Below are 20,696 nucleotides of genomic sequence, written 5' to 3'. Positions count from 1 at the left end.
TTTAAATTTTATAAAACAAAATATACTATAAAAATAAAATTTCCCTCTAGAATATACTTTTTCTGAAGTTCCTCCTAAATGGCTGATTAAATTGTATTTGATCTTATTTCGACTTAAATTTTGTGTATCTTAAAAACTCTAGTGGTTTTTCAGCTACACATTTTTTTTCTTCGAAAAAAGATGAAATTCAATTTAATCATTCATTCAGGAGAATTGGCAAGCGTTTACATCGTTTCCTTAAGTACATTGCAAGGATTACATCGTGCCGTGTACGTCGAATAAATTACATCGCAAGAATTACGTCGGATCTGTTTATTACATCAACAGCCGTCGAGTACATCGGGCTGTGTAATATTAATCTATCGATGTAACGACCTGGTTACAGCGATTTCGATGTAATATTCAACAACTTTTTTTGCTGTGTACATATTGAGTATCTGGTAAAAATAAAAATAAGCATTTCAACAACCAAAAAACTCCCGACATCACATTGTTTTAATAAGATAGTATAATCAGGAAAAATAAACGCCAACCCCCCACCCCTTTTAGGTAGTAACATTGATTGAATTTTGAGAATTCACACATCTTGCACGCCCCTTAGTTCCATAATAACTGATTGATGGATGACGTCTTGGCGTACCGCATTTAGTTTGGAATTTATTAATTAGGTACTTCACAATATTTATGTTAAAGTTAAACTCACTTTTAAGAATTACCAGTTCACTGACGAGCATTTTAGCTCTGAAGTCTTTTAACTCTAGCCTTTGAGTCTATCTCGTTGCGCAACTTTTTCAGTTTGCTCGAAATAAATAACTAGGATCGAAATTTGAAACTCACTTTTAATAAGTCCAGAGCTTGTTCGCCATGTGCCATCCAGTAGACGTATCGCTCAACGGAGAGAAAAGCGCAGATATAGGCAAACGGACTAGAGGATGCGTTGCGATAACAGAATAGCAGAAGAAGTTACAACAGTTCATGAATGCTAGTTGCTAGGAATATTAAGTTAATTAGGTTCACCATGTCCTCTCAAATAAAGTACACCAGGGCAAGTTGAAACAGGTGGGATACAACGCGAAGTTTTGAAAAAAGACCTCAATAAAGTTTGAAAAGTTATCGTTTTCCAAAAGATTGTTGGATTCAAAAACTATGTGTTAGGTGCCATCCACAAATTACGTAACGCTCTAGGGGGAGGGGGGAGTATGGCCAAGCGTTACGGTCCATACAAAAATTTTCGAGTTTTCATACAAAAAAGCGTTACGGAGGGGGGAGGGGGGGGGGTCAAAAAATGTCCATTTTAGCGTTACGTAATAAATGGATGCTGCCTTATAGCTTTCAAACCGTTTATCGTGATTGAATAATATCACGTTAACCCGCTGTTTCATCTTGCCACGCTGTACCTTAGCAAAGGAAGCTATACATAGGTTCATTAATGTTAGTGACTAATACTCTGCATATAGAGTTGTAGGAATTATCAAAAAGCATGGAAATGTTTTTTTGCAATTTCTCATCGTAATAGGCTGTTTTACCTCACGCAAATCTGACAGGAAAAGGCCTACTTTCCCACACCAAATTAGCAGTGCTGTAATGGTTAATTACAGCACTGATTTGCGTTGCGCAATGAACCATTACAGCATTGTTTTCAGTTTTGATCAACTTCTTGGTGATTTCTGGACGCAGCTCTGAAAAAATGTGACAAATGCACAGTATAACCTGTTATGATCAGACTTTCTTAACCCTAAAAGGGATACCTGGGGTCCATTGGACCCCAGGCGCCTTTCAGAGCTCGTCTTTGATGGAACACACTCAGCGAGGTGACGAAACTGAGGCCATGAAGGTATCCCTTTTAGGGTTAAACATGGCTATGAACATCAGTGTACAGTTTGATGAAAAAAATTGTTAAAAACTATCCTCAAGCGGTAATTTATGAAATTGCAAAAACGTTGTACGCAACTCGGTGCAGAACTCGATTTTTCCAGCACTCGTCGTAATTATCCAACTCGGCAAGCCTCGTTGGATAAATGTACGACTCGTGCTGTAAAAATCTTCATTCTGCACCTTGTTGCGTAAACTACTATTACGCATATGTATTTAGTTTTGATTATCATAACTCCTCTTGTTCTCTTTGCAACAAGGTTGCTCCCTAAATAAAATTAAGATACATAAAATTTAAATTAACATTTAATGTTAATCTATAATGAAGAATTACTAAATGATACTGGTTTGTTTTCAGATTTTGTGTATGAATAATAATCTAAAGAAAGCTACCCCTTCTCCTCATCATACGATTTGAATCCACGTTAGCTCGACCAAATCGTACAACGTGATGGGTGGCGGCTGAGCTGTCTTGAAAAGCGGTCGAGACTGGTCTTGGATGGTCCGCCTCTGGAACGGCTCGTCGTATGTGCGCAAGGACACTAACGGAGGTTGTTCCGGATAGAAATCCTGTGAGTAGTGGTTCTCGTGATAATTTCGACCGTTCCGAAATCTGTCTTGTTTACCATGGCCTACCAGTCACAACGGTTGGTCAAATCTCTTGTGGCCATCGACCAACTCGTACCAATTGACACAATGTTTGTCACAAACAATAAAGGTAGCAAAATATGGGCGAGTTGATCGGTGGTGTGGTCAAGTTTGACCTACCGTTCGTCTGGTGTGTAGGAACCTTTACTCACGTTCGATCACGAACGGGTACATCTGGTGCGCCTTGAAGAACGCTTTTAGCAGCGGTTCTGACCAGGGAACACATGACGGCAAACATCTTCAACATATCGCACTCCGAATCAGGTCGGAACTTTTCCGTAATCGCAGGTCGATTGATCATTTTCAGCCAATCCATGGCACCGACCGCCCGGGCAAGCAGTGTAGCACCGAATCGATGAGGTGATCCAAGACCAGTGTACAGCTCGATAAATGCAGCGCAATGGTCAGCTATGGAATTTTCCTGCAGGTAGAGGACTCCGCGCCAGACGGACTGGTTCCACGATAGAGGAAACTGATGATAAGAAAATTCGCTAACATGAAATCATTGAAAAACTTACCAGTTTCTTTGAGAATTTTGTTGCTGGGGACAAATCTTGAAATAAACAAAATAGATGCTGGCACCTTTGCTGGCATTTGTACTGGCAGTCGTACGTCAGCTGTCATTTTTGACAAACAATCCGGTACAACAATGCTGCCACTAGTACTGCCTAATCTAGTATAGCCTGCACTCGTACACACTTATCTATAATTGTCCGGTACACGGGAAAATCGCCAGTGTTCCCTCCCGGTTATTCTCCCTGGTAGAAACATAGTGTGTAATTCTCTGTAACATATGAAGATGTAGTTTGATCAAATGATACTTCAATAATATATGCAAAATAATGACCACAACATAGTTTATTAAATGTCAACGATAATCTAAATTTATGTTCAAGGGAGATTTCTGGAGCCTGGGAAGTTCCACCAGTGAAAGATCAGATTAGCTATTGTAGTAATATGGGGACGATTATGGAACGATTACTCATGGAGGGTGTTGTTGATGAGTTTCTGATTTTAAATTCTTCTGCACCTTGCAAGCTTAAGACATGTAAGTGTCATTTGGTTGTTTGTTTATTTTGTTACGTACTAGTGATAAGTTATGTTATGTTATGTTATTATGTTACGTTCCTAGTGATAAATGTTTATCGGTCACATGAGTAACCTTCCATAACTAATTAGCACTTGAGATTAGTAATACTCCTGATGGAAAGTTGTATCCGCAATTGAGGAAAAAAAAACATATTTCCCATCCTTGGTTAGTGGACACCGTTTCTGGTTGGATTGCATATATAATATAACTCATTGGAATCAAAGTTAGTTCTGTCGTATATAAAAAATGGGATGAAACAAAATAGTTTGTAAATACTTAAGAAATTATTAACCACTATATTAAGGTTAAAATGAAACACATTCTTCATAATTGATTGTTTATATTGGGTAGCTTAATTGTGTGTTATTTTTATTTAATACGAAATACCTACCAGTATGTAGTAACTTAGATTCTTAGTGGTGTTACGATTGATAAATTAACCAAGTTCAGTTAATCAGTTTATTAAAATTTCAGTTTGAATTCCAAGGCATGAAGGGGAAAATGGTGATAATTTAAATTATACCGTCTACCCCCGTTGGATTGACCGCATCTAATCTGAACACTTTTTAATTTGACCCCCGCTAATTTGCACATCGTTCAAATTAAAAATGGTTCAAACGTCATTCTGCGCACGGAACGGGGTGAAACGGAACACAGAATCAAAACAAAACAACAAATCAGGTTACTAACAGTGTGTTTTTCGACGCTCACAGGGTTACTAGAAGTTCAAATTAAAAAATGAACCTCGTTGGTTTGCATGAGGTGTCGTTCAAACCAACGGGGGTAGACGGTAATACAAAATTTTACCGGGAGTTAGAATAAAGTGATATTTATAGTTTTGCTAGACGAAGAAGTTGTTTTGATATAAAGTAGATGCGAGAATTAGACAAATAAAAAAAGTGAATTCATCCAAGCATCACCCTTATAAAACATGTATCTTTCAGAGACGATAACATTAATGATAGTATCATTCAGTGTATCATCAAGTTGATAACCTGAAATGGTTATTAGGCACATTGTATCAAATTTTTCATAATAGGGACAGTTTTATAGTGTATATTTAAAAATTATGTATGTAAAATTGTAATTGAGTACCTAAAAAAAAATATTTATTTTGCTGTTTTGGAATGCTTGCAAGTTGCTCAGTTAAATCAGTTAAAACTAACATTTGAAGAGATGCTATGTTTATGTTAAAAGACAAGAACAAACAAAAAAAACTTCAAATCATAAGGCTGACATTAGTAGATATTCCTTGAATCTGTTCATAAATTAGCTTGACAATGTTATAGTTATTTCGCGTTATCAGAGTCCTTGAAAGTTAAAACGTGTTGTAAATAATTTAGACAGGATGGCATTTATGGGTGTGAATTATGAAATATATTGTTTAATATGAAATATATTAAAAAAACAACAACAACACGAAATTATCTGCCAAGATGTATTTTTTGTATTACCAAAAAAAATTAACATATTTGCACATGAGATTACACTGTTCAGTTAAAAAAACAAAACAAAAAGATTTTGTTGATATATAATATAGTAATTAAGCAGTTAACATTATTGAATTATGTTACGATTAAAACATTGCTGATTTCTTTATCTCAATCAAAAGAGGGCATTGTTAAAAGTATAATTAAATTTTATTGCGTTTGGAAATCTTTGTGCTGACAGTCAAATAAGCAACAAAAAAAAAGTTTAGGTTCCGTGGATAGAATAACAGTTCAATGACAGCTGATCCAGAACTTTTTTTTTCAATAAAAAAAAAAGAACTTAAATAGCGGAGACGCTAAGTGCTTGGAAATGATAGTTTTCAAATGGAGATTCCTATATTGAAATTATGTTGATGCCCCTAAGGAACTCAATCAGCTACACTACATTTGATGCAATATGTTTATTATTTTTTTGGTTATTTATTTAGCCAATATGGTCACATAAAATGAGGACTTGCTTTGTAATTGTACATATTTATTGTATAATATATGTTTATTTCGATTATAGAAGTAGAATAGAGAAGAAGGCGATTGTAGTGACATGAGGTTGATGAAAGAAAATGCTTCGATTTAAATTTAAATAATTTACACAATCTAATTTTTCTGAGTGTACCTACGAATTCTACCCGTTGCACCTGAGATTTAGGTTTTGAAGTACACGATGACGAGGCGTGATCGGAAAGCTCTTTCACGCTGCGTTGACGGACAACTGGATACGAAGAAAAAAGAGGCGAGATTGAATGACAAGCGAATGGGTGAACGAGAAGGCGTGAACGGGCTGCACACCACGGCGGTCGAATGAAGTCAGTTTATGAACGATGTTTGCGACGAACGGACGGAGGAGTAGTGATGGTGGCTAATAGTTAAAAGTAAATTGTGGTTTTGTGAATAAATTCTTTAATGAAGATAGTGAAAGTCGATTTTGATTTTTTGATGGCTTGAGAGTGAAGGAATGCAGGATGTGTGACCGGAAGCAGGGTAAGTTTATTGAATTTTCCTGATTTGTTGGTGTCGCTGAAAATGATGGTATTTGTTGGGGCGAAAAGTTAGATCCCCGTGCTTTTAAACACGACCGAACTTGCATCGATTTTTCTTGACTGCTCCGAAAAGCGTACGAACACTACACTTCGCCACCCCTAGAGATGGCTCAGAACAATACAATTTAGTTTGATGACATGACTCCAAACTATTTCAGTATTGTTTGTGCTAAGTGGCAGCCCAGCTGTCAATCTGAAGCTTTACTCAACACTTGGATACCGGCACTGGCGTAGCCACGGGGGAGGTTTTAGGGATAACCCAAAAACAGTTCGCTCCGATTGACGGACGCAATGTTTGTCACAAACAATCAAACATAGTTCAAGTCTGAGCGAGTTGTTCGACCGTGCGGCCAGGTTTGACTGGTGTGTAGTAGGCCCCCTAAGACTGATGCAGCCTTAGCTCACGAGAATAAACACCAGCACCTGCTAGACCTTCGAGAAGGGAGCCATCAGTGTAACATACGATGCCGTCTGAAATACTTCTCTCCAGATTGCTTGGAAAATGTCCTATATGGAAAATTACAAGCAATTGTAAGATCAGTTGAAGCAAGGATAACTTTGTCCCAGTTCACTAAAAGTGGAAGCAACGAGGTGTGTGTTGAACTGCGGTTCACAGGAGTTTCCTCTAGTAAACCGAGTACCCATAGGCGGTAAGTGCAAGAAAGTGCTTCTTGTTTGAGATGAATGTGTAGTGGGGTAACATCAAAGAGAACTTCGAGCGCTGTGTCATTTGCTGAAGAGAACGCTCCAGACCTCTCCAGACATCGCCATTAAGCACATCCTTTGGAGATGGCCTAGTTTTGATTGTACCGTTCTAACTTCGCCTTTTTGGCACCACACAAGACATCCATAGACCAATATTGGACGAACAACAGTTGTGTCGATCCATTTGATATGGTTTTAAACCCCAAGTTGTATCAAAGGTTCGCCGGCATTGCCCGGAAGGCCATACTAGCTTTCTTGATTCTGAACTCAACATGAGTCGTCGGAAGCTTGGAATCAAGAATGACTACCTGTTCAGTCACATTGATTTCAGAATCAAAGAGACGCAAAGGTCGAACACCATTACGGTTTCGCTTTTCCGTGAAAAGAACAATAGATGTCGAAAGGCCATATTGGCGACACCAACCCTCAACTACCTGAAGAACGTTTTGCATCAGATCGAAAAGGGTGCTGATGCACATACCTGTAGTATACTTTCGTTTTTCGTTACGCCCGAATCCTAAATTAATAAAATTTCACACGCGTCTCAAGATAAATCGTGTAGAGTGCACGATTTTCTTTTTGCGTTCGATAACTAACAAGAACTTCACACACGTCCGTTACTCAGAAATATAGCCAACAGAATGAGGAAAGCTTCAACCACATTTCTCTCGAACGCTTTCCAAAACTCATCACCGTCCTGCTCTCACATACACATATCATAGCCTTATCTGTACATCCATTCATATAGCATTACCCACTCTCACTCACTCTCTCGCTGTCCATTCGCACGCACACTTTGCCCATCATTCTGTTCGAGCATCGCTATCAGCCAACCGTTAGCTCTTTCTCCTTTTGACCTCTATAATGTTTCTCCCCTTTCATTCATGTGCAAGAAGCGCAAACAAGCGTGCGTTCTCGACTTATGCATCATCATCATCAATGTCTTTCGCAGTCAGTCTAGTACTGCAAGAAGGCACGCTCAACTAATTTCAATCAATTATTTGGCACATTCACTACATCCTTCCCCTTCTCTACTCTTTAGTGGTATGGGTACTATTTATGAAACAAAGTTTGTTTCGGCATATCATTTAGAACGGCATGAGATTCCCTTTTGAATTCGTGTTACATTCCCGTAACACAGACTGAAATAAGTGAGCAATTTAATTTTAAACACTCTAAACCATTCAAAGCCTTATATTACACAAGTTTACAAAATAAAACGAAAGTCGTGAACTTCATTCAACGACCAAAATTTTTGAAGTATAATTTAGCACTGATTTCGAAACCGTGCTTCAAAAAATTTTAAATAGAGCAGTTTTTGAGTTTTAGCTCAATATTGAGTTTTACAACTTTTAAAAATATGAAATTTACCAAAATTCAAATATCTTGCGTTTTGTTCAACCAATTTCAAATCTTTTTCCATAAATTAAAAGCTGAAAACAATACCATTCGATCATCTAAAGGCAGGTTTTGCGTCAGATTGATGAAATTCAAGATATTGGCGAGCTTTAGTGACGATCACCTTAAATTTTAGCCAAATTTCCAAAAATATATGAAGAAATGTATTTTTTTCAATAAGAAAAAAACAATCTAAAAATTCTTTCTCAACGTTTATTTGACATATCATATGTAGGCGAGTTACAGTAAAAAATTTAGCTCAATCGGAGCATTGATTACGGAGAATGAGATGTGTGAAGTGAGCGACGTTGCTTAAAAATAGAACAAAAATCGATTTCAAATCATCAACCTTGTATGGAAAGTCGAAAAAATTTCCGCTCTACTGTAATTTTTTTCCTTCGCGTTTTCGAACTCAGGGAATGATTCTACACCAAAAATGATCATCAGCTTACCGAGTTCAAAAATGCTGTAAACTAGTGTTATTTATCCAATTCCATTCCAATCCAATCCTTATCGAATCCGAATCAAATCCAAATCCAATCCAAGCTAATCCTAATCGAATTCAATCTAATCCAAAACCAATCCAAATCTAATCCAATCTAATCCACATCCAATCCAATTCATATCTAATCTAAAACCAAGTCAATTCCAATCCAAATCCAACCCAAATCCAATCCAAATCTAATCCAAATCCAATACACATCCGATCCAAATCCAATCCAAATCAAATCCAAATCCAGTCCAAAACCAATTCAAATCCAGCCCAAGTTCAATCTAAGTCCAATCCAAATTCAATTGAAATCCATTCCAAACTTATACAAATCAAATTCTAAATCTAATCCAAAAGCAATTACAAAGCCAATTGAATCCGATTTCGAACCAATCCCATTTTAATCAAAATCCATTCCAAATCAAAATCCAATCAAGATCCAATCCAAATCCAATCCAAATACAATCCAAATCCAATCCAAATCCAATCCTAAGCCAATCCTAATCTAATCCAAATCCAATCCAAATCCAATCCAAATCCAACCCAAATCCAATCCAAATCCAATCCAAATCCAAATCCAATCCAAATCCAATCCAAATCCAATCCAAATCCAATCCAAATCCAATCCAAATCCAATCCAAATCCAACCCAAATCCAATCCAAATCCAATCCAAATCCAATCCAAATCCAATCCAAATCCAATCCAATCCAAACCAATCCAAATCCAATCTAAATCCAATACAAATCCAATCCAAATCCAATCCAAATCAAATCCAAACCCAATCCAAATCCAATCAAAATCCAATCGAAATCCAATTCAAATCCAAATCCAATCCAAATCCATTCCAAATCAAAATCCAATCCAAATCCAATCAAAATCCAATCCAAATTCAATCGAAATCCAATGCAAATCCAATCCAAATCCAATCCAAATCCAATCTTAATTCAATCGAAATCCAATCCAAATCCAATCCAAATCCAATTCAAATCCAAATCCAAACCAATTCCAATCCAAATCTAATCCAAAACCAATTCAAATCCAGCCCAAATTCAATCTAAGTCCAATCCAAATTCAATTCAAATCCATTCCAAATCTTATACACATCTAATTCCAAATGCAATTCAAAAGCAATCCAAAACCAATTGAATCCGATTCTGAACCAATCCAATTTCAATTCAAACCCATTCCGAAGCTAAGTCCAATAAAAATCCAATCCAAATCAAATTAAAATCCAATACAAATCCGATCCAAATCCAATTCAATTCAAATCCAAATCCAAATCAAATCCAAATCCAATCCAAATCTAATCCAAAACCAATTTAAATCCAGCCAAAGTTCAATCTAAGTCCAATCCAAATTCAATTCAAATCCATTCCAAATCTTATACAAATCTAATTCCAAATGCAATACAAAAGCAATCCAAAACCAATTGGATCCGATTCCGAACCAATCCAATTGTAATTCAAATCCATTCCGAATCCAAATCCAATCAAAATCCGATCCAAATCCAATCCAAATCCAATCCAGATCCAAACCCAAATCCAAATCCAATCCAAATCCAATTCAATCCATACCCAATCCAAATCCAATCTAAATCCAATCCAAATACAATCCAAATTCATTTGAAATCCAATTCAAATCCAATCCAAATCCAATCCAAATACAATCCAAATCCAATACAAAATCAATCCAAATCTAATCCAAATCAAATCCAAATCCAATCCAAGTCCAATCACAATCTAATCCAAATCCAATCCAAATCTTATCCAAATTCAATCGAAATCCAATTCAAATCCAATCCAAAATCAATTCAAATCCAATCGAAATCCAATTCAAATCCAATCCAAATCCAATTCAAATCCAATCCAAATCCAATCCGACTAATCCAAATCCAATCCAAAATCAATCCAAATCTAATCAAAATCAAATCCAAATCAAATCCAAATCCAATCCATATCCAATCCAAATTCAATCGAAATCCAATCCAAATCCAATCCAAATTCAATCGAAATCCAATCCAAATTCAATCCAAAACCAATTGAATCCGATTCTGAACCAATCCAATTTTAATCCAAATCCAATCCAAAACCAGTCCAAATCCAATCAAAATCCAATCCAAATTCAATCGAAATTCAATTCAAATCTAATCCAAATCCAATTCAAATCCAAATTCAATCCAAATCCAATCCAAATCCAATCCAAATCCAATCCAATCCAAATACAATCTAAACCAATCCAAATTCAATCCAAATCCAATCCAAATCCAATCCAATCCAAATACAATCTAAACCAATCCAAATTCAATCCAAATCCAATCCAAATCCAATGCAAATCCAATCCAATCCATACTAATCCAAATCAAATCCAAATCCAATCCAAATCCAATCCAATCCGAATTCAAATCCAATTCGACCAATCCAAATCCAATCCAAAATAAAATCCAAATCCAATCCATATCCAATCCAAATCCAATCCAAATTCAATCGAAATCCAATCCAAATCCAATCCAAATTCAATCGAAATCCAATCCAAAACCAATTGAATCCGATTCTGAACCAATCCAATTTTAATCCAATTTTGATCCAAATCCAATCCAAATCCAATCCAGGATCCAATCCAAATCCAAGTAAAATTTGATCCAAAGCCAAATTTTATCCAAATTGAATTCAAATCCAATCCAAATTCAATACGAATCAAGCCCAAAACAAATGAAAATTCAATCCAATTCAATGCAATCAAAATCTTAACACTCTCCAAATCCATCCAAAACCAATCCAATCCGAATCCAAATCCAATCTAAATTCAATCCAAATCCAATTCAAATACAATCCAAATCTTAATCCAATCCAAATCCAACTCCAACCAAAATCCAATCCAAACCCAATCCGAATCAAAATATTGTTCAAATCTTATCCGATTTTGAATCCAATCCAAATCCAAGAACAACTGGATTCAAACTAATTAAAATCCAAATCCAATTCGAATCCAAATTGAATCCAAATCCAATCCGAATCCAAATCCAATCTAAATCCAATCCAAATTCAATTCCAATCCAAATCCAATTCAAATCCAATCCGAATCAATTCTTTCCTCAATGCAAATTGAATAAATCCAACCTCAATCCACATCGAATTTAAATAAAATCCACCGATATGATAGAATTCGCTAGGTAGCGAACAAGTGTGAAAATTTTTATAGAAGGTGAAATTAGGCAAGTAGGCCATATATTGAACGAATACATCGAATGCGTGAAACTTCTGCCGTGCGACCTGTGCTTTTAAACAGATCGGCTTGGTTGGTAGTTTTCATACCACCTTACCATTGGTAAGGTGGTATGAAAACTACCAACCAAGCCGATCTGTTTAAAAGCACAGGTCGCACGGCAGAAGTTTCACGCATTCGATGTATTCGTTCAATATATGGCCTACTTGCCTAATTTCACCTTCTATAAAAATTTTCACACTTGTTCGCTACCTAGCGAATTCTATCATATCTATCATTTCATTATCCACTTTGATCTCTACTCCCTTATACTATGAGTAGAAAGAGACCGATATAGCCACAAAATCATCAAGTTATTAATAGAATACGGTCGATAAATCAGCATATAAAATCCACCTTCAATCAAACTTGTGTCCAAATCCGACCCGTTCAAAACCCGATTCAAAACTTATCATTTTCTGCAATCATTGATGATAATCCATTTTATTATTCCGAGTTAAACACTGCACACGTTTTTCCTTCCATCTTTTCATATAAAACATCAAATTCTTATTAAGTTCATGTGGAACAACTACAACACAGAAAATTGAATGTGACCAGCGTCCAATTATCTGTGACTCTAATGCGTCAATGATTTCATTATCTTCAAATCCTACCGACTGCGCCATGTAGTATACTTTCGTTTTTCGTTACGCCCGAATCCTAAATTAATAAAATTTCACACGCGTCTCAAGATAAATCGTGTAGAGTGCACGATTTTCTTTTTGCGTTCGATAACTAACAAGAACTTCACACACGTCCGTTACTCAGAAATATAGCCAACAGAATGAGGAAAGCTTCAACCACATTTCTCTCGAACGCTTTCCAAAACTCATCACCGTCCTGCTCTCACATACACATATCATAGCCTTATCTGTACATCCATTCATATAGCATTACCCACTCTCACTCACTCTCTCGCTGTCCATTCGCACGCACACTTTGCCCATCATTCTGTTCGAGCATCGCTATCAGCCAACCGTTAGCTCTTTCTCCTTTTGACCTCTATAATGTTTCTCCCCTTTCATTCATGTGCAAGAAGCGCAAACAAGCGTGCGTTCTCGACTTATGCATCATCATCATCAATGGCTTTCGCAGTCAGTCTAGTACTGCAAGAAGGCACGCTCAACTAATTTCAATCAATTATTTGGCACATTCACTACAATACCGACTATCAATGTTAGGTAGTCGTCGGCAAAACCATAAGTAGGAAAAACTCTATTATTGAGTTGCCTCAATAGCGTATCTGCTACGAGATTCCACAGAAGTGGTGATAATACTCCACCTTGGGGGCATCCACAAACACTCAGTTTCCTAATCGCCGCTTGACGCAATGTCGAGAAGAAATGTCGGTTTTTGAGCATTTGGTGAATCCAATTGGAAATCATAGGTGATATGCCATGACTCCGTGCGGCTTCCAATATGGCACAGAAAGGCACGTTGTCAAAGGCACCTTCGATATCTAATGCCGTTTTTCTTTATTATCCAATTCCAACCTGGGTTGGAACTGGATCAGATCACAGTTTCAACCCCAACCCGACTTCGGTTTCGCTTGTACTAAAGTTTATTTGACGTTGTTTGTATACACATTTTCCGCCAATCCAGTTCCAACCCAGGTTAAAAAAGAAAAACGGCATAAGAAAACACCCAAGCAGGATTGCTTTTGAGCGAATGCCTTCTCGATATCGTAAACAACTTTGTGTAAAAGAGTCACAGTGGACTTTCTAGATTGGTAAGCATGTTGGTTCACATGAAGAGGCACATTTGCCAGATGAACATCACGGATGTGATGATCGACAATGCGTTCTAAGCATTTCAGAAGAAAAGATGTCAAACTGATAGGTCTGAAGCTATTTGCTTCTTCATACGACGCGCGACCCACTTTCGGAATAAACTTTACAGTAATATCCCGCCAGGATTTGGGAATATACCCTGTAGCAAAACTGCAAACAAGTAGTTGTTTCAAAACATGTTTGAAATGATCAAATCCCTTCTGAAGCAAAATAGGATAAATCCCATCTGCCCCAGGAGATTTGAAAGGAGCAAAGCTATTAAGTGCCCATTCGATCGATTATAAAGTTATGATACTCCGAGCCGAAGCTAAAGAATCATAACTACAAGAAAAGACATCAGGTTCATCCGAAGATGTAATATCCACACATCCGGGGAAGTGTGTACTGAATAAACATTCCAAAACTTCGTCATCAGAGGAAGTGAAATCACCATTTGGCAAACGAAGTTCGTTCACTTGAAAATCCTTAGATTTTGCAAGGATTTTGTTCAATCGACTGGCTTCACTCAGACTGGAAACATTTGACAAAGGTTTTTCCAGCCGGATCGTTCAGCAGACCGAAGAGCTTTCTGGTAGGCTTGCGAGCCGACCTGAAAGCCTCCGATCCAGCCGAATGTCGTCTGTTCCAACTCTTTCTACATTGTTTCCTGAGCTTCGCCAGACCAGAATTCTACCAAGGGGTTCCTCTTGTGATTTCTAGAACAAATTTCCGAAATTTACCCATTTTTGGGTACTTTTTACCCAAAATTTGTATGGGAAAATGACCACCGATAAAACGTTTCGCTGTTAGCATCAAATGAAAACACCCTTAGCTTTTATTTGGTGGGTGGCATACTTACTTACCGATCAGGCTAAGGCCGGGGTAGCCTCTGCTGTTAGCCGTCTCCATTCCACTCGGTCCATGGCTGTTTGTCTCCTGTTCCGCACAATGCGTAGCGTCCGCAGATCGTCCTCCACTTGGCCGACCCACCTAGCTCGCTGCGCACCACGTCTTCTTCTACCGGATGACTCTCGAGAACCATTTTAGTCGGGTTGCTATCCGACATCCTGATGACGTGACCCGCCCACCGTAGCCTCCCGATTTTCGCGGTATGGACGATGGTTGGTTCTCTCAGCAGCTGATGCAGCTCGTGATTCATTCGCCTTCTCCAAGTCCCGTCTTCCATCTGCACTCCGCCGTAGATGGTACGCAACACCTTCCGTTCGAAAACTCCAAGGGCGCGTTGGTCCTCTGCACGTAGGGTCCATGTTTCGTGTCCATAGAGAACGACCGGTCTAATCAGCGTTTTGTAGATAGTCAACTTCGTGTTACGGCGAACTTTATTCGATCGTAGAGTTCTGCGTAGAGTAAGCACGATTTCCTACCACAATGCGCCTCTGAATTTCTCTGCTGGTGTCGTTGTCGGTGGTCACTGTAGTAAAAGAGACGGGTGAAAGTAACAAAATAAAAATATATGTTGGTGTTGTATTTAGTACGCTGCGGAATTCATATTTCGATAACTATTTGGGTAACAATTTCGATAACTATTTGGGTATTGAATAAACCAGAGCAGATCTGGCAACAGGGAATCATGAAACGCAGCTTGTTGCGTTCAGAAGATGAAGAGAGAGAGAGAGAAACGCAACGTCGAAGACGGAGTCGAGCAGGAAATGCGTTGACGTGAATTCGTCCTTGAGATCATTCTGTGTACCATTTTCGTGGATGAAAGACGTGTTCGTCGGCTGCTCCCAAGTTTGGATCCGACATGGCGGAGCCGGTAGGTAAGTAAAAAGTGAAACTACAACCACAGACAAACAGACGTAACACCTTGAACGATTTTCATGGAAATCCATCGCCCAGTTCACACTACCATCACCTGGTGGAAAAGTTGCACGAATCGCTGTGTTGTGCCATATCGTCAACAGAAGGCGCTAGTGTGAAACGTCAAACGCATAGAAAAATGATGCGCGCGCCTCTGGTTGTGAAAGCCACAACTATGAAAATTTAAAATGATCGTTAAAAGCGTGGTCGATGGAAGTTTCGCAAGTGTTACGTCTGTTTGTCTGTGCTACAACTATTTCATCGTGTTGTGGACGGTTATGCACGCGAATGTCGGGATGTGGTGGAAAATCGCAGCTATCGAAGAAAAAGGCTATGTTGGAAAGTGAGAACTAGGAATTCGAGTGAAGCAGAAAAATATGGTGTAGACCAGGGGTTCCCAACCTTTTTGAGGTGGCGACCCCCTTTCAGAATTGTCGAAATATCTGGGGCCCAATGAATTTTTTAGGAAAAAAATGAATTAAATGAACGAAACCGAGTTTTTTGGGTACATTGACGTAGCCAGAAACTTACTGTCGACACTCACATTTCGTAAACAATATTGTCATGTACATTCAATTTAAATTATAGCTGAAATATAGCGGCGCAGCCGAAACATTTTTCTTTTGAAGGCGTTTTATACTGAAAATTTGTGGCTTTTGGGGGTGGCGGTTTACAAAATTAAAAGTTGGTATAATTTGCACAAATAGAATAAAAAATTACCAATTTTTTGGTAGCATCGCGGCCCCCTTGGACTGGCTTCACGGCCCCCCAGGGGGCCGCGGACCACCGGTTGGGAACCCGTGGTGTAGACAATCATTCCAAGATGGAGGGAACCCGAATAAAAAATACAGTAGAAAAACCGAACGTTATATTGTAACAGTACTATTAAGAACCATATTTTTACAATAGACAGCACTGTAAAAATAAAAATACAAAAACAATAAGATGTAATGTTGGATACTATACCGTGAATTGTAAATAAGATTTTTACAATATATTATACAGGTTGTTAAGTATCGTAACAATATAAAAAAATATTTTTCTCCATATATATTTTTTTGCAAAACCATACATTTTATTGTTAATGAATTGTTCAAAATACTGATACGTGGGTTTAAATATACCGTACATTGTATGGTACATGAATGGTTTCAAACAATAAAATGTATCGTAAATAAATTGTTTTTAATTTTAATTTCACTACTGGTTATACATTTAATCAAATGGTTTTGGAATGGTTCTCTTTTGTTATGTTGAATTGTTTTACATTACATAAACCATATATTGTTATATTATCTTGCCATTTTCCTCCTGTTAATAGCATCTTAGGCTTATTAGATTTATTAGAATGCGCTTTGGGAATTCCCAGAGCGTTTTGGATGACCCTTCATATATAGGATCGCCCACGTCTAAGTCTGAGTAGTCTCTGATTGCATTAACAGTTGAAGCTTAGGCTCCCATTCCCCACCAGCCAGATAACCGGGTTTCGCAAACTAAGCATTATTTGTGGCAACACTTTGAGCGGCATGATGGAACTATGCCGAGCGCGCTAAGTGTTATTAGACCACTAATGTAGTTGCATGAAGTGGGTGACGAGGTACATAAGTATCATTACAGCGTGCTTAACCGTTATTGCAATATTGAGGCACCAGTTTGACTAAAGTTTGAAATACATAACAACTCATGAGATAACTGTCAAGTTCGATTCAAATATAAGTTAGGTTGAAAAGCGAACCCGCAGATGAACCTATATTAAAAGTCATTTCAGTGTTCAGTCCAGTCCATATGATAAAGATGGCTCTACGTCAAAGATAAAGTTTGTCAACCGCATTTGATTCGATTGTGGTCGAAGGCAAGTTCACATGAGAGAAGAGGAGAAAACTCCCCTAAATGCAAATACAGAAAGAATAGTGTTGAAGTGTTGAACTCATCTACTGATTTACGGTAATCTGACCTGCATCTTTCCGGGTTGGCCTTCATTGCATTAGTATTTCTCTCATCGCACCCTACACACCTAGCCCGCCCTCGAGCCCGCCATATCTCTTGGACCCCTGCTTGGACCTGCAGTTCTTAGGACATCTGGTTTACCACTGATTTAAACATGTTATTGGCATTAACCCTTTGGAGCCGGAGGGGTCATATATGACCCCGGCGATGAAACCGAGCATAACAAACGTGTTCGACACCAGCGAGGTTGCGTCAACAGCGGCGAAAAAAATCGATTCCAAAAGGTTAAATTGATGTTTCAACTTATTCACTTTTTTTTCTTTCCTTTCCTTTGCATCAAAAAAGTCACAAACATCAACAAAACAAAGCACGGAAAAAATCTTAAACTGAATAAATCTGGTGTTCGATTTGAATAGGTCGAATCTGCATAGGAATCACAGCAAACATACGATCTATTCAAATCGAACACCAGAAATAATTAAAAATTCACGGAAAAATAATGTTTCGGAAAAGTGAATGGTTCAAACGTAAGAAAAACAGTATAATATATTGTTACATAAAAATCCAATTTAAATGTATAGTATAGCGAACCATTTCATTACAATACACTTTATTGTAGCTGGTACACTGTAAGGTGCAGGAATGGTTTTCACCATACACCCTATGGTTAGTTTTTATCCGGGAACTCCGATTAGGCATCACGGTAACGTGTTGTACCGTATAAGAGCGATGTGGCCTCAATAAATATAGAAATACAAAAAAAGTGCATGAGCGGTGCGGTCTCAGCACAAATGAATGATGTTGAAATGACGTCATCCTTACTTCAGATAATGTTACAGTGCAAGAGCGATGCGGTCTCTGCACAAGACAAGAAAATGAAAACAAAATGAAGGTGTATGAGCGGTGCGGTCTCAACACAAATTAAAAAAAAAAAATTAATAAATAACTAATAATTATAATGAAATATAAGTGTATGAGCGATGCGGTCTCTACACACAAAAAAAAAGAATAAACGGTGAGAGGTGCTAGTTACAAAACAAAAATTAATAATAAAGAGGATTAAATTCAATTATTTGGCGTATAGGTAAATTGACCTTTACAATAATTTCAATCGTGTTTCCGTAAATTCAAATGCAGTTGGATGTATTAGCTGTCTGAGCGAAGCGGTCTCGTCTGAAAGAAAATATTTTTTTTATCTATATTTTACAGAACACACGGTGCAAAGAAAACAACAAAAGAGCTACACGATGAAGGATTTGACACGCGAACCAAGAGAAGAAACTGCCTCTCGCGGAGTACGTGAGGCAAGAAAAACAACAGCAAATAAGCAGAAAGGGTCAGACAAGGAGAAAAATCCGACTCTATCACAAGTAACGAATACACAGCAACTGGATTTGACATGCGAGACGACAGCGGAAATCAGCACCCATGAAGAGGGCGAAGCAACAGAATCAGCGTCGACAGGCAGGAAGAAAAAGACAAACAGGGCCAAAAACTTGTCCCGTGAGTTGGCATCGGAAAAGGCACGAAATACTCAACGTTTGGATGAGCTCAAACGAAGCAAGCAACTGAACGAGGAGCTGATGGCAATCCAAATGGGGAGAGACGGCAATGGGTCAGAATTCGAAAGAGAATCCCGGTTTTGCAGTACCCGTAGAGCGCCAGCATCATCGAACATTGAAGAGTCTCGTTTCTATACATCCATCAACCAGTTATCCATTGCATCCGTAAACATTCCAGAGTGCAAACCGGCTGAGGATGGCGAAATTCATCGCCAATCCTTTGAATCTTGGAAAGACCTTCTGTTGGATTCGATGATGTTAGCTGGCGTAGACGACGAAGCAACTAAGTTTACGATTTTCAAAGTGAAGGCTGGAGCAAAACTACTTGAAGTATTCAGGAACACTAAGTCGTCAATGGATGACCCGAATGCCGACTGTTTTCCGTTCGCTAATGCAATGTCCAGGCTCAAATCATACTTCGGATCGGGATCCGATGTTATGCTCTTGAGAAGAAGACTAGCGCTGCTGACTCAGAAACCGGAGGAATCGGACCTATCGTACATAACCCGTGTAGGCTCAATGGCTCGATTGTGTGAGTTCGACGATTCTAAAGAGTTTGAGCAGATTGTTGCAACCGTCTCCGAACATGCAACCAACCGAGAAGTTCGGACGGCGTCGTTGAAAATGTTGAGTCGCAACCAGTGCTTCACAGACCTGGTAGACAAAGTGCGTGAAATCGAAGCCATAAAGCTAAACGAAGAATTCGTCCGTAAGAAGTATGAAAATCCAGAGCAGGCAGTAGTGGCATCAGTAAGCGCATCCTATCCAAAGCGCCCTTATCGTCAGTCCGAGTATAAGCCTTCAAGCGCCTCCCAGGACTATGGCATTAAGTACTTCAGAGGTGGCTCCCGGGCTCCGAGAGGCGGACATAGTTATGCTGGCGGTGGTCCTTCATATCGATCAACACGGGGAGAGAAATGTTGGCGTTGCCACAGTCCGTATCATGGAGGTAACGATTGCAATCACAAGGACAAAAAGTGCAATATTTGCGGAATTCTGGGCCATATCCAACGGGCTTGTCGGTTCGTCGGTGAGTCCTCTACAGTCGTTTAAAAATCAAAGCGGAAAATATGAGAAGAGCATAAAGATGGCATAGCCAGCAAGCAGTGTACTCGACGTGATTCACAAGTTTTTGAAACAAGATGGTCAGGTCGTTGGATCAACAACAATCGTTGCCAAAACCAAAGATGGTTCTCTTGAGTCGACCAGAAATAATCCAGAATCCGCAACCGAGCAAACAATCGAGGTAAAATAATAATAATAATAATCGGTATTTCAACGTAAATTAATCAAACTAACATTTTACAGAAGTGCTCGAAATCTGAAACAGAAAGCTCAATTTGCAGCACTGTTATCAAAGAGTCCACAAGCATGGAAGTTCAGAACATGCTACAGGAAGGTACCCAAATCAGAGGTCCGAGATCAAGTCACCACAGTTCCAGACTCGACGACGCAATCATCACTGCAACCGTATCAGGAATGCGATGCAGCTTCATGATTGACTCCGGAGCGCAAGTAAATACATTCACGGAACATATGTTTAAGGAACTAACGACTAACGCCGTCTACAACAGCGGAATTCTAAATGTGCAGCATAAATCG

At 38.5% G+C, this 20,696-nt stretch overlaps 3 protein-coding genes across 3 annotated transcripts in view; 2 read left to right on the top strand and 1 right to left on the bottom strand.

Moving 5' to 3' along the window:
* The window catches only part of LOC109416910 (SH3 domain-containing protein 21), a 328,588-nt gene that overhangs the window by 182,928 nt on the left and 124,964 nt on the right, over positions 1–20,696 (top strand). The window lies entirely within an intron of this gene.
* LOC115269766 (uncharacterized) lies at positions 2,117–12,945 on the bottom strand. The gene is made up of 4 exons (XM_062847414.1): positions 12,907–12,945; positions 3,039–3,137; positions 2,673–2,971; positions 2,117–2,442 (listed from the first exon to the last, which is right to left on the bottom strand). The coding sequence occupies exons 1-4, from the start codon at positions 12,943–12,945 to the stop codon at positions 2,415–2,417; spliced, it is 465 nt and encodes a 154-aa protein (XP_062703398.1). The 3' UTR covers positions 2,117–2,414.
* Positions 13,035–20,147, top strand: LOC109418826 (uncharacterized). The gene is made up of 2 exons (XM_062846714.1): positions 13,035–15,545; positions 18,742–20,147. Exons 1-2 carry the CDS (start codon positions 15,530–15,532, stop codon positions 20,145–20,147), a joined length of 1,422 nt encoding a protein of 473 aa, XP_062702698.1. The 5' UTR covers positions 13,035–15,529.

The sequence above is a fragment of the Aedes albopictus genome, chromosome 1 (assembly GCF_035046485.1).
Source record: "Aedes albopictus strain Foshan chromosome 1, AalbF5, whole genome shotgun sequence".
NCBI classification, from domain to species: domain Eukaryota; kingdom Metazoa; phylum Arthropoda; class Insecta; order Diptera; family Culicidae; genus Aedes; species Aedes albopictus.
The sequence above is the reverse complement of the archived record's forward strand: the minus strand, read 5'-3'. Positions and strand labels throughout refer to the sequence as shown.

What these genes read in the sequence shown, in the direction of transcription:
- LOC115269766 (XM_062847414.1), bottom strand. Translation starts at nt 12,945, where the DNA reads ATGATGGGCAAAGTGTGCGTGCGAATGGACAGCGAGAGA. An exon ending in CAAAATTCTCAAAGAAACTG is followed by an intron (nt 2,972 to 3,038) that starts GTAAGTTTTTCA and finishes TCGTGGAACCAG; the next exon opens with TCCGTCTGGCGCGGAGTCCT. An exon ending in GTACCCGTTCGTGATCGAAC is followed by an intron (nt 2,443 to 2,672) that starts GTGAGTAAAGGT and finishes CACTACTCACAG; the next exon opens with GATTTCTATCCGGAACAACC.